The sequence below is a fragment of the Cupressus sempervirens genome, chromosome 7, assembly GCF_028749045.1.
Source record: "Cupressus sempervirens isolate cs-2001-9-10 chromosome 7, ASM2874904v1, whole genome shotgun sequence".
Classification (NCBI taxonomy): Eukaryota; Viridiplantae; Streptophyta; class Pinopsida; order Cupressales; family Cupressaceae; genus Cupressus; species Cupressus sempervirens.
The window spans coordinates 638,547,411-638,562,227 of NC_143124.1; the positions used below are offsets into that span (position 1 = coordinate 638,547,411).

The 14,817-nt window shown below is 35.0% G+C and overlaps 1 protein-coding gene across 2 annotated transcripts in view; it reads left to right on the forward strand.

Annotated features, from left to right (window-relative positions):
• The window catches only part of LOC149548301 (Transducin/WD40 repeat-like superfamily protein), a 186,694-nt gene that overhangs the window by 56,626 nt on the left and 115,251 nt on the right, over positions 1-14,817 (forward strand). For both annotated transcript variants that reach the window (XM_089792396.1, XM_089792395.1), the window contains exon 9: positions 13,070-13,159. In XM_089792396.1, the coding sequence (XP_089648522.1) occupies positions 13,070-13,159 (90 nt within the window). The remainder of the gene's footprint in view (positions 1-13,069; positions 13,160-14,817) is intronic.

Below are 14,817 nucleotides of genomic sequence, written 5' to 3' on the forward strand. Positions count from 1 at the left end.
GATGTTGTTTACCTCTAGTATTTGGTGGCAGAGCTCGATCAAGATGATCCTATCATTGGGGTATTGGTGGCAGAGCTCGATCTACATGTGGGAGCCAAGGCCATAGCTGAATTGTGGTCAATGCATAAATCAGAAATGATGACATGAAGAATTGCCTCTGGAGCTTAGCAGTTTGCAACCATCTGACCAATTGTTCGCTCAAAATTTAAGCCCAATCTACGTGTTCACCTTCTGCACACATTACTTGCACAAGGTAGTTATAATATTCAACAAAATTTAGGGCATCCTCATCCCTCTTTAGCCGATGTAGCAATATCGAGATGTCGACTATCTTTCTTATCGAATTGGTGCCATATAGATTCTTTGATAGCTTGCCCTTACTGCTCTTGGGTGTTTGAAACCATGTCGCCAACAAGTCTCCTTTCCTGACCTACTTCTTCTCATTTTAGTTGGCTGCTGAATTCTCAAATGCAAGTAGTTGGAAGAAGTTTTGCATGGTGTTTTGGTCAATTCTTAGTAGTACCTCGTTGTTAGGCATCTTAATTTGCTGTGTGGATGGGTCGTAACAAGCGATGCACTCTACAATAAACTTGGTATCTTGGATTGCCACTGGGAACCTCGTAGCTTTCTACAAGGCTACTCTCTTTCAACGTTTGCGTAATTGGGTGGATAGGCTTGGACCTCAACCTCCTGTGCAGGTCCCCCAGATCGTAAAACTTGAGTTGGGTATCACTCATCCCTTTGCACTCAAAGTCGATTCCGTTTAGATTATCATGGCTTGCAAACTTCATTGCCACGGAAAAATTCTTATATTGAAAAACAAGGCTCAAGTTAGCTACGAAAATCAAAGATATCCGTTTGGAAACTATGATGAAGGAAACCCTTGGCAAATTTTCTTTTATGGATTTTGCATGCAATTTTAGGCCATGGACTTTTGCGCCACACGAATGAGCGTTGCATTTAATTAGAAGTGACATTTTTCTGTTAATGATCAAATTAGAAATAAATGCCCAGTGGTTAACGGCTAGAAAATGACCTCAGCACATCCCATCACTTATACTTCATATCTCGAAAAATCAGATTTTCTCTTTGCCTTACTTTTAAACTTAGAGTAGTAGCTTTCTTATTTTCCAACTTTGTTTTATGTTATAGGTCGATGATCTCCTTTGGTCATGTGAAATTCGAACTTGCGCTTTTAATGCCCTTCAAGCAGGATGTTAGCCTTGGGGAAGTTTTTTTCGATTTTCTTGCAAGCTTCACATTTTGTCATTTTTCCTTCCTTGCAGTGTTGCAGAACAAGGGGCTCTTCTTCGAGGGGCCACTTTAAAGGATCTTTGAAGGCATATTCGCTTTCCCATACTCAACTTCTTGCAATGCTTGCTTTATTTCTTGCCCGCAGAGGTGCACCCGTTTTGTTGCTTTTTCGAACTGCGAAGTGTGCATGGGGTATCTCCACAAGAATATTTCTGCACATCAACTTCATCGCAGCAAATGTAATTGTGCTCACCCGCGGGGGTTAAGTTGCTCCACTACTGTTTCGAAGGGAGTAGTAGCACGGACTAAGAGAGTCGGAAATCCCAAATTATGAAGTGATATGCTCTTAGACTTTTTTTTCTCATCGAGGGTGTTTCTAACAACTTACCCGACCAATTAAACATATGAACCATCCGATGTGGCTTGTGCGCATTGACTTCTATCAAAACTCGCATAATGGAGTCGTAATCAAAGTAGTGGAAAGGAAATCCCAAAAACCCACACTACAAGGGAAAGCTTGATGAGAAACGATTTGACTCAAATCTCGACTTGGATGTAGACTTTGCATTTCGTGACTTGAGCTTTAAAATTTGGACTTCGAGTTTTGCTATGTTACCATATGCAAAAAGGATGGGGGACTATAATGTGGGCAACATGGGGTTAAGATATAGTGCTTGGTTTGGTAATCTGCGCAAAAGTCAGCCTAGCATCTAGCCCTACAAGCTCTCATGTCAAGCTCTTTGGAAAGAATAGTTTTTAGTGTCGTGGCAATGAGTTTGGCAAAGGTGTGTTGAGTCATGATGATCCTATAGTTGCTGGGGTCTGAAACTGACCTGGTCTTATGAATCAGATAGATCACATGTCTCAACCAAGAGTCGAGAAAGCCAATGCAAACACTCTATTAAAGAGAGTGGGGAGAAAGGAGCCTAAAACTGAGAGAAGAGAAAAATAAAATAAGATATGTGGATCTAGAAGAAGAAGATCTGCAGATCTTAAATGGGATATGTTCAGATTTGAAAAGTAATAAAGACAGATTTGGGAAGTGAGAGATAGGAAGCGAAAGGGGCAGCAGTTGTTGTCAAACAAATGTATTTTCTCACAACTAAATGGTGTGACCCTTTCATAAGGATATTAACAACTGAAAGGTGTGATTCCCTACACTCAAGGGAGATAAAAAGAGAAGAAAGTCATCAAAGAAGGGCGTGCAATCTAATAGGGAGGTCAATTGGGAGAATAATATATTATTCTCAAACGTGACAGTGGAAAGTGGTGACACAAATCTTATGAAAGGTTGTGAACCTTTCACTTGTACATTATAAGAGGCAAATCATTCCAAGAAAACATAAATACATCATCATTCATCAATGCATCAATGAATGAATCAATCTATGAATCAGCCAAGGTTGAATCAAACAATCTTTTAATTAGCAAAGATCAATTCAACAAAGTGAATAAAGAAGCAATCAAATTACCATCAGTCAATTCACATCTTGGAATCAGAAATCAATGGTTAAATGTCTATCAAATCAATCAATTCATCGTTCTAACATAAATTATTTAAGTGTCATCCCATCATACCCACATGTTCAATCTAGAGCCCAGAAATCAATGGTGATAAACAACAATAAGGAGCCAAAACTAAACCAATAAACATTAGAAATATCCTGGGAAAACCCTTCGAAAATGAAGGGAAAAACCCAACTACACAACAAAAATATATCTTTATTGATAATGAAATGTTCAAGTGTACAATATACTTTGGTTGATGCGAATGTATAACAAAAGGAGAGACTCTTCACATTGTAACCAAAGGTCTCTTGAGATTCTCATAACTCCTATACTTAATTACAACTCTTCGAATATTCATGCCTTAATGCATGTGAATGACACGTCATTTACATTTAATATTACAAATTAAACTTAAGTGTCCTTTTTAGTTGAGGATAACAATAACGGTAATAACATCTAGATTTCAAGAGATAAAGGTCTCTATTGCAGCTACAAATTTGAACACTCCCTCTTAGCAAGAGAGATCTTTAGCTGAACAGTTACACAAAGCTGCAACCAAAAATGTCAATGATAAATTCTGATCATACAAATTCAAAACATAATTCATGGAGTTACTCAACATAAAAACCTATAACAATGAGTCATATTCATGGAATTACTCAACATGAAAAGATTTGTAAGACTCACAGCTAAGCCTTTATTCACGTACTCTCTCAACCTGAACTATCATGGAATCTCTCAACATGACATCCAACTCCCATCACGGAATCTCTCAACGTGATGACATCATGGACTCTCTCAACATAATGTTCACTATCGCATAGTGAAAGAGTTATCATAGTTGATCTTACAATCTCATTTATTCACACAAGAATAAAATAGACAATATCAAACTAAGACTTGATTCCATATAAATCTCAAATTTCATGAATACCATGAGCATCATAAGCCTCTATGAGAGTGATGGGGATTCCATAATTACTCCCTCTTAATTATGAAGCCTCTCTTTGAAGCTAAAATCTCCCTCTCAAGCTCAACATCTCCCTATGGAGCTATAATCCTTATCTTGTTATATCCCGCAAGTAACCAAGAGAGATTAATAAAATCAATTTATCATAAAGAAATATATATACATTATGACAACAACCAATTAATAGAAGGCTTATCTCTTCTTTTTTACAACTTTGAGCTTCACAAAATGGCAAGATACTATGCCACTGCTCAATATTCCAACTTTGTGCTCTCATGCAATTATCTCATATGCAGACTAAAACACAACTCAGTACTATAAATTCTCAAACAGCTCTGCCCGTGAAATATATGTCTGCCTAAAAGTATATCAAATGAACACATCCAATACATAAGGATGAAGCCTATAGGAATTTGATCAATAAAGATCAAATTTAAGTACCGCAAAACAAGTACACAGAAGACACTCGATATTCTAGATTCTGTAGACACCAAAATGATTAGAATAAGATAACCAACATGAATGTCATAATTCTCTAGCCAAAGGATCACACTAGACAATCTGTATAACTCCAGCAAAAGATGAATATGTTGGGACAATATGTATATCTCTAGTCAAGAAGAATGATAAACATCATTTTGGAAAAACGTTTTTTAGCCAAAAACTCTCATGCGATCCTTCTTGTGTTTTGTAACTGGTGCCACATCAGGTATGATTTCAAAAAAGATCAAGAATGAAGGCGAAGATCCTTCACTGTCGTAATCCCATTAGACATCCAAATGTAATGCTATTTATTTGGCGCATACAATCATACACCCGATGACAGTTACACAATGTGATTGTTCATAAGCTAATGTCTTCAACGCATCTCATGTAATGATTGCATCACCAAAAAACAACTGACCATGATACTAATGTCCGTGATGATGATGAATATCCTTGCGAGTGCCACAAGATCAAGCCTTAGAGAGTGGATGTAGGGCAAAGGAATCCATGTCATCAAACTCAATGTAGTCAGATGTCAACATTCTAAGATTTGATCGAGTAGCTCCATTAAATATTTTTGATCCCTTGAGAATGCTCCTTTATTAATATTAACATTAAGACTTTCATCGACGAAGTCCTCTATAGCTGCAATTGCCACTCCTTTGATTAAATACCATAGAACATATTATCACGATCATTGAATTCAGACATCGGCTTCTCCTCCGACCAAACAAACTTCAGATGAAAATATCTCACTCGGAGGAAATGAATAATGTTTGAAAGAAAGTGATATATCCATTGCCCACTACCTCCTCTGACACAGTTGTTAGAGTCGAATTTCACTGCGACTACTTCTTTCAGTTTTCCTCAAGATACAGAGCACCTTCTCTTGAGCTCTCGAATTTTGACTTTATTTATTATCATTATTTTAGCTCAGACGCATGCATCACCAAGATTGAATACGAACGCCCAAAGAAGCAATAGCGGCGAACAAGAATCAGGAATTAGGAATATGGCGACGTTACAAGTCCCCCACGAATTAGGAATCAAGAATCATATTCAATAGATAATAATCATACCATATTAAAAAAAACGTCACAATAATCCATAGAATGAAAAGTGTGCATGAGAATACCAGGAATATCCATGTCCAAGGTAGGCTTTTCAATAGCAATGATAGGAGACGAAACAAGCTTTGGTGCTTGAGGCAAAGAACATTTATGATATGTCAAACCCGACTGAGATTGAGCTTGTACTAGATTTATATGTAAACACTGACATGAGCAACTGAGAGGGACGACTACAATAACCATGCTTTAGACTATGGTTCTAGACGTCGATGATAAGAAATAACAAACAAAAATCACACGCTTGAATTCAAATAATCCTTTTGCATCTTTGTTAGTTTAATATTCCTATAGTGTAGATATCTAGCCTGACTTTGATACCATGTTCAATCTAGAGCCCAAAAATCAATGGTGATAAATAGCAATAAGGAGCCAAAACTGAACCAATAAACACCATAAATATCTTGGGAAAACCCTTCGAAAATGAAGGGAAAAACCTAGCCACACAACAAAAATATATCTTTATTGATAATGAAATGTTCAGGTGTACAATATCCTTTGCTTGATGCGAATATATAACAATAGGAGAGACTCTTCACATTATAACTGAAGGTCTTTTGAGATTCTCATAACTCCTTTAATTAATTATGACTCTTCGAATGTTCATGCCTCAATGCATGTGAATGGCACATGTCATTTACATTTAATATTACAAATTAAGCTTAAGTGTCCTTTTCAACTGAAGATGACAATAATGGTAATAACATCCAGATTTCGAGAGATAAAGATTTCTATTGCAGCTACAAACTTTAACACCACATTCAGTCATTCAATCATCAGAGAGGAATAGGAGACTAAGAACAAATTTTAATAATAATTTCAGAATAGCATTGCATGATTAAGTAATATATAATTAGTGGTTACTAACTGTTCTTTATTTAATTTGGTATGCATTTTGGTCACGTGATATTATGTTGATATGCATATTTACATATATAACCAACTACATTAGTGTTGTAATATATGTGATAACTCATATATGCTGTAATATAGAAATTATATGTGAAATATTATGTATGTTTTCTGTCTATTAGTCATGATAAGGGAATGCAGCCACAAGAGAGAGAATGGTGACGGTCACTTTTTAGGCACACCACCCCATGCTATGTGACTAAGGAATCCCATAGGCCAAAGGGGGACAAGGGGATTGCTTCAGGGCTTAGGAGGGAGGGACTTTTTGGGAACTCTATCGTGAATAATTCTCACAATTTCTATCATGGTGAACCAATGCATATGGATGCTCAACCAATGAAGGCAAGGTAGAAGTGACAAGGACGAGGAGAATGGTGATATGACGCCACACTATGTATGCCACCTCATTTGTATGGCAAGGGCCTCATGAGGCCAAGAGGGATGGTATATCCACTCTTGGGCGTAGGGTAGGGGTTTAAACCTTGGGCACCTCGTTAAATCACCTTACCTTATTACTTCAATGGTGGAGACATTTTAAATTCTAATTTGAGCAATCTGCTAATATTTTACTTCTAATGTAAGAATGTCTAATTATGAATTATGATAATAACATTTAATTATGAGATGATTATAATGTTACTTAATTTTTTGCAGTTGCAAGATCTCAGTCAAAGCCAAAAGGTACCCTAATACCCTACTTATTTTTATATAAAAGCTGCACTCTAGGGCAAATTTGGGCTCTCCATATGTGGGGACATGACAGACCCACATCTGGCATACATCACAAAATAACATTTTAGGACAATTAGTTTTGGTGTGACTTATTTTACAACCAATACACCAAATGTGTTTGTCATATGCTATTCCCTTTTGTTTTTCATCATTTGTGAAATGTTGCTTTGGAGAGTCTATATTGATCTATATTTGTTATCTCTTGATCAGAATCGTCTTCACTTCTTCTTAGACTAGAGAACATCTTGTCTTCACTTTCTACAACCATGGCTTGATTGTATGCATCTTCATATGTTGAGGGAGATATTGTGTTTGTCTTCCTCTGAAGTGACTCTTATCTATCCTTTAATAAACCATCACTTTCTTTGCCCTTTTTTTGGTTTCTTTTCCAATCTATTTAGCAATTCATTGAGCTTCTTATTGTAGGGTTGAACATTTTAATATTTACTTTGTTAGGTATTGTAATTTTTTTTGTGACAATTTCGTTACATCCTTCAATAATTTGAACTTAGGTTTGAATTCTTTCTTTGCTTTCGCCCACATAACTTTCTTAGCATCAAGAATATTTGCATAACATTGTATCTCCACTCTATGCAATTTGGTTGGCAAATATCTAAATTGATATCTTCTATTTGTTTTCTCATTGTTGTTTATAGAGTAATATAGATTTGCATTTCCTTACGGGGTCTTTAGATCCATCTCCATTGAATTTCTGGTAGTTTACTACCCCTTATCATTTGGACTTGCTAGGGTGGTCACCATTGCTTGATGCAATTGTAGTGTTTGAAATGTTCTGCTAATTTGTTGATATGTTCCTTTGTCTCTTGAGCACTTCGGGACACCCTTAAACCCTTGATTCTTTGATTCAGTAATCTATGTACCACTCGTTCTACTTTCAAGCTCTCATCTTCCAATTTGAACTCTTGATTCAGTGTCTCATGCTCAGGTTCGTCTTTGGTGAACATTTTTTTGATGCCTCAAAGATTGTTCTAATGTACATCCCACCTACTGTCTACCAAGAGGCCTTAGACTCCATCTCAATCTTGAAAGGTTGTATTATTCCATTCAACTAAATCTGATTTGCAAGATTGACACAAGCTTCTTTGGGAAAGTGGAATTGACTTGCAACCTCCAATCAATCTTCCTTGGTACGCTCTCGGTTGTTTGTAGTCAAATGTATGTTATTGTGTACTTAGTTTGGTCACACTTCTTCTAAGCTCCTGCGTTGCCTTTGAAAAAGTGTCATATTCCCTCTTAATGTAGAAGGATCCTAATAATCTCAATCATTAAAGATATTTGTTTCAAGAGCCTCACTTTATCCAGCCTGATCACAACTTCTTTTAAGCTACTATCATAAGTTGCCTAATGTGTCATTCCTCTTTTCCTGCAAGATGAATCTTCAGATACAAAGGACGAGATCAAGGAAAATTCATATAACAAAATCTGCAAATGACAGAAAGACTATATGAGTAGATAAATGTAATACTTTTGAATAGTAAAAACTTATCTGTACATCACCATCCTTGATGCCTTCATACAAGAATTTGTCAAGCAAAAGGAAAGGAACATTGGTTATTATTCCCCCTCACAATGTAAAATTCCCTCATACTACATTTTATAGTGTTTTCAGTCACTATTTAAATCTTCTTTATATGGTCCACTTCCTTGAAAATCCAGTAAATAAAATCCTCTAGTTGTTCCTCTAGTTGTTCCCCTTGAGGCTCAAGTTCTTCTGTTAATTGAGGAATCAATAGAGAATTGTGACTGTATTTTGATCATACTTAGAACTGAACATCCATTTAGAACTGAACATCCATTTGCATAATTATTAGTGTAACATATGTTCTTTAATAGGAAATGTACTTTATAAGCACATGGAACCATCAATTCATCATACATAACCCATCATGAAGTGTACATCATAGATTAGAGATCACATATTTATCATTGTATCATACTTCCAGATATATAGAGGTTATGTTCACAAGAATTTCAATGTCAGTTTACTTTTATTTGAGCATCCATTCCAATCTTCAATTCATTACTTCCTTCAACCATGGAAACAATTCTTAGAAAATCATTTCTCAAGCATATCGAGCAGTAATGGAAACCCACGAGTTTATATTGTAATTAATATCTCTAAATAATATCTATACATATCTTTGCTACATTTTATCTGAGTGAAGCTACAGAACATCAACACTCCCTCTCTTTCAAGGTTGCCTATAATGAGATGTCAGGCTCCCTTTGAGTCTCAATCTCCCTTTGACTGCAATAACATTTTCAAAGGAAAAGATCAAGGCAAATAACTTTTATTAAAAAATACCTTCAATTATTATTCTCAATAATAATATTATTATATTTTAATTATAAGAACATTAGAAATTTGATTCTATATGTAAATCATGATGAATTAATTCTATTCCCATATCCGGTGAAGTTATTAATATACTCATCATAATTAATTCCATAAACATATTATACAGTAGGGATAAGGGATCCCTATATATATTAGTATCTAATAGTATTTATATGCATCATAGAAACTATAAAAATAAGCATTAATAATATACTTTTGGCTCTAAAATTTAAATTAAAACTAACACCATTCCCTACTTAGGAAATGATCCTTATTTAACTCACCTGTTATTCTATTATAAGTCTTCATTATAATCCTTTTAAAGATTATATTATAAACATACATAAATTGAAAATTCTTATAAACATAACTATTCCTTACTGATAGATTTCTACTTGCATGTTATTCTTACGTACCTTACCTAATGGTGACGTGGGCCTTGGTATTGATGTCTGGTCCACTTTGTATGGGAACTTTAACTTATGTGGGAATGATCTCCTTTATTTCCCTTGTGTCTCGGTTGGCACAAAGTTTGTATAGGGTATGATGTGACGGATGTCCCATGTGTTGATTGCAGTTACAAAGTGGGACCTTTATGGCCGACTTCCCCACCTTAAATATTAGTTCCCTTTTTCTTTCGGATCATACCCACTTGTCTTTTCTATTTTGTAGTACCCTTTTCACCTTATTGATTATATCACGGTGGCAATATTATATGTCCCCTTTGATGGAGTCCACTTGGGAGCACCGATTACTTCCCTCTTCCTTTCTGGTTCTTTTATTTATTGAGGTGAATATATGCACAATAATATAATTTCATCCTCTGATCTAGGCAGTAGCTAATGATTAATGTTGCAATCCTTATCATTTATCTTCACTCTCGATTCGATTTTTGTTTAAAAAAAATAAAAATGCAAGCCCTAGGCCCATGTCTACGCTGTAATTACGTGACATTCCAAAACTGCCAACACTTTCCTTTAAAAAAATTTCACAGACCCTAGGAAGAAGAATGCAAGCCTCTGCTTCAATCTTGGTGTGGATAGTGGTATTGCTCGAGGGAATATTTAGCAAGCCACCCCTGCAATAAATAATGTGGAGTCTACATTTCCATATAGATCCTTCCCATTTGCAAAATTATAGGTCTTCATTTCTTTTGGTACATTTGCAGTTGGCTTTGATACCATGTTAACTTCTAGGATCGCTGCAAATGTACTAACAATTGCCATTGTATTCATTGTGTTCCAAATGCAAATGAAGGCTTATAAATATGAGAGAAGGAGACATGTCTCATGAAGAGATGTCTCTAAGGTTAAACATCATTAGTTAACATATTAATTTAATAGTAATATAAATAACCATATATGTAACTCATCTTAAGCATATACGTAATATTAATATGTTAACCATATATATAATATATTATTATATAATAATATATATTATAGAATATATAATATATTATTATATAATAATATATATTATAGAATATAGAATATATAATATATAATGTATAATGTATAATGTATAATATATTATATTACATATATAATATATATTATATATATAAGATATTTATCTTAAAGATGATTTACCATCATTAAGGTATCTCATGTCAAAATCAATCCCAGAGAAGCTACAACCTTAACAGTTATTGTGTACTTAGTTTGCAGACTCGTACTCAAACAGTACTCTGCAAGCCTAAAATTTTCAACTTGGCAAAAGTCAGGAAGAACTCGACAAAAGTCTGCAAAAACTCAGCAACATAGAGAATACTAAAATTTGAACTCTATAAAATCATGAGAGTTAAACTTGTGATAGCTCGTCCAACAAAAATAATAGAGTAGTCGACAACTTGGAGAGTACTTGGAGAGTTTGCAATCTATGATTGTGTATTTATTTTTTACTGGACTATAGCTAACGCTTATGTTTTTGCTCCAACTTTCATGTTGGTTGCGATGCGTACTAATGAGTTTTCTTCATGTAATCCTTTTTGCTGTTTTCTTTGCTCCTCCAATCTCAAAGACCATCTGATCTCTTGGCCTTGATCATGTTGAGATCTTTTGCCCCCTTTTCTGGGGTCTAAGGGTATTAATGTCTTATATTGGACTTGACTTCTTTAAGGCAATGGTACCAATGTTTATCTATCATTTGGTAAGACTTGTACTTACATAAGTGATAACAATCCATATCAGATGGAGGAACAAAAGTATGAATTTATTTTTCTGAATTCTTACACAAGTACATTTGGGATGGTTGGCCAAGGGTTAAAACTACTTTCCTTGACCACGAGATCCAATCATTGACAACTATTAACAAGTAACTCCTAAAAACTTCACAATTCGACGAGTAAGTAATACATAGTTGTGTACAACCTTTTAACAAATTACAGCAAAGGCAATATATGTTAACTACACTAATGAATGAATTTATTTTTCATATTTCATTAAAATATATCAATTCTTTTGGGCTTGATTTATTCTAGTTCTTGTTGTTGGATGCTATCTTAACTCGCTAGTGACAAAAGTCATTATGAAACAAATTCTTGGTCACACATTTGTTGCAACTTTATCTCTACAAGACAAGCCAACCCAACCTTGCTTCTTTTGTTTCTAAAACCATGAATTCCTTCTTTGCAATCTTTCAAATGTGAACATCTACAATGGTCTGTATAGCTTGAGGCAATAATTATGTTGCTTGACAAGAATTGCGCACCATTAAGAATACTTCTATAGTGTGTGCATTAGTTTGATATTGATTTCATAATGGATTATTTGAACTGGTTGCTTTTTAAAGACATACGTACAAATTGTTGTGCTTCAATTTTTTGGTTATTGTGACTCCTAAGTGATATACTGGGCTTGAAAAATATGCTGAGCACAAGACTGATTGTATCTGCTGTACTGATTTCTCTGTCATGCGCCCTCTTGATTTCCACAAAATTGCTTTGACCAGAAGAATCTAGTTAGAGACTAAACCTTAGGAGTCTGTAATAATTGGAAGATATCTCAGAGACGGAACCGCATGTAAGATATCCAAAGAATATACTGCTAACAAGAAATATACATAACCTGTTAACATGTAAACCCAGCTATCTATAGTCATTGTAATCCAATCAAAAGTTCAAGGATTCTTTTTCTGATTTACAATATAAATACTATTGATGTGTTGTACCTCTCTGTGCATTGACCTACTAAGGGATCATTTCTGTTTTGGTTTCATTTTCCAAATTTGCGGACATCATGGATGCTGCATTTCCAAAAGTTATGGCAGCAAGGCTTTGCAATCTGTTTAATGTTTTGCATGTCAGTAGATGTAGTCCTTGCAGTTGGTTCCACCTAACCATTAATTGACTGGTATTAGTACCTTGATCCTATTAGGGTAGCTACAACCTAGGTTGGTATCTTCAATCTGGTGACCAACTAATATGTTTTTGTTACATATGCACAATTCAGTATTCAACTATAATGCTAAAACTAATTGCTTTGCATGGGGAAGTTTCAAAATAACAGTTTGAAGAGAACGTTCTCTGTTTGCTAAAATATGTCCTCTTGTTGGGATGTTGTTGACTTTGTTATATGTGGTTAGTGATATGTAATTGAAATGAACAAAGTCAAGTCTTTTTGAGAATGCAATGCAATTTCAATATTGGTAATCTGTATTTGTGTGGTCTTTTTGAAATTCAAATTTCATTATTAATGAATGCTGTTATGAAATTTGCAGGAAAGATACTGGGTTCCTTCAAGGGGAAATGCTCTGGAAGCATTCGCTCTATTGTGAGGCATCCAGAGTTGCCACTGATTGCTTCATGTGGTATGTAATTATAATGTTCTCTTGTATGCCCTTGCATTGTGTTTTTTTGGGACATTTGGATTCTAAATATCATCTAAACCAATAAGAAATGACTGTTCCCATTTTTTAAGAACTTTCTATATGTTTAACGTGCAATGGCAATCAAGATGCTTCAAAATGGATTTATAATTAAATCATAAAACAATGGATTCTTGAAATTTAAAGTTGTCTGAAGATTTAAGTACAGAAAGTAATGGACGAATACAAGAAGCATTCTGCCACCACAAGTTCTCATCTAACACTCAGCTTGTAAAAAATAATAAATAAATAGTGTAATGTCCTCATTTCAGGGTTCTCTAGCATTGCAGTTGGCTTTGGCCTTCTCAATGGGTGTCTGCCTTGTTTGAGGGGTTATTTGATGTTGTCAGGGACCTCAATTAGTCTTGAAGACACTTATGCCATTTTCCAAAGTGAGTTCAAGTTCTCGGCATGTTCTCCAAGGGTCTTGGAGAGAGAATCTTTGAGAGCGCGTGTTGTGTTTCATTTTGTCATTTTTTTGCCATTGAGATAACTCCAGTGTTGTCAGATTTGATTCCAATGTTTTTTCAGAGTTTCTGCAAAATGGATTCATTAATGACTTTATTTAAATTATTTTACCAAGGTTGCTTAAATTTTATTAAAATATTAAAAACACCTTAGTGTTAAAATTTGTTGGAAGCGGGTGAAAAGCTTTTAATCGCACACACATAATATGGAGGATGTCTTGCATATCAAATTTATCTTTATTTTAATAATAAAAGGTCTTTTGGAGCTAAAATAGAGTTTAATTAAAAATGTGAATTTTAAATTGTGTTTGGCATTATGCAAATTATGTTGGCTATCTGTAGTGAAACCCTTGTGGGTCTGGGAGATTGAACATGGTTCACCTTAGCTTTTTGGAGGATCATAACCCTCTTTAAGAAGATAGGCTATGGTGATGAGAGATCCTCCTTGGTCAATGTGGTGTAGCTCAGTTAGAGTTGCAAAATGCAATTAAGGGGATTTACAAGTTTATTTACGGAAGTTTGTTGCTTTTTGTGAAGTTATTTCAGAATCTCTAGAAAGGTGAAATCATTAGTTGTTATTTTTGAATGTTGGGATCCTTTTTCTTTCTTTTTTTCTATCTCATTTGTTAGATGCGGGGTTTTAAAGCAATATAAGGAAGGTGTTCAGTTTTGTTTGATGGACATTGGAGGCATGGTCAGGCCCTCATCTCTATGACATTACATCATAGAAAGGCATCAGTTTGAGTTGAATGTTTAAGTTTTTGGAAGAGAGAATAAATAGAAACTATCTAATACTGTAATACCCTCCCTTAATGGTCCATCTATCTTCAATAATTATAAATTTGCATGTCCTCAAAAGTGTAAAAGGCAGTCTTGGGTTAATCAGAGAGGTTTGCATGTTCTGCAATGTTGGCCTGTGGCTGGGATCCACTCTGCTTCTGCTGCTCAGAAGCAATGTGAGTCTTGCAATCTCGAAGCATATGACCAAATTTATGGCAGTAGTTGCACTGAATGTTCTTCTTGGATATCCTGATGAAGCTGATGAATGGGATGGGTCTCTATCCTTGTGAAAGAATTAGGCTGAAAACGTTTGTTCAGAGGAGGACAAAGGAGCACTACTGCCAAACTGTTGTT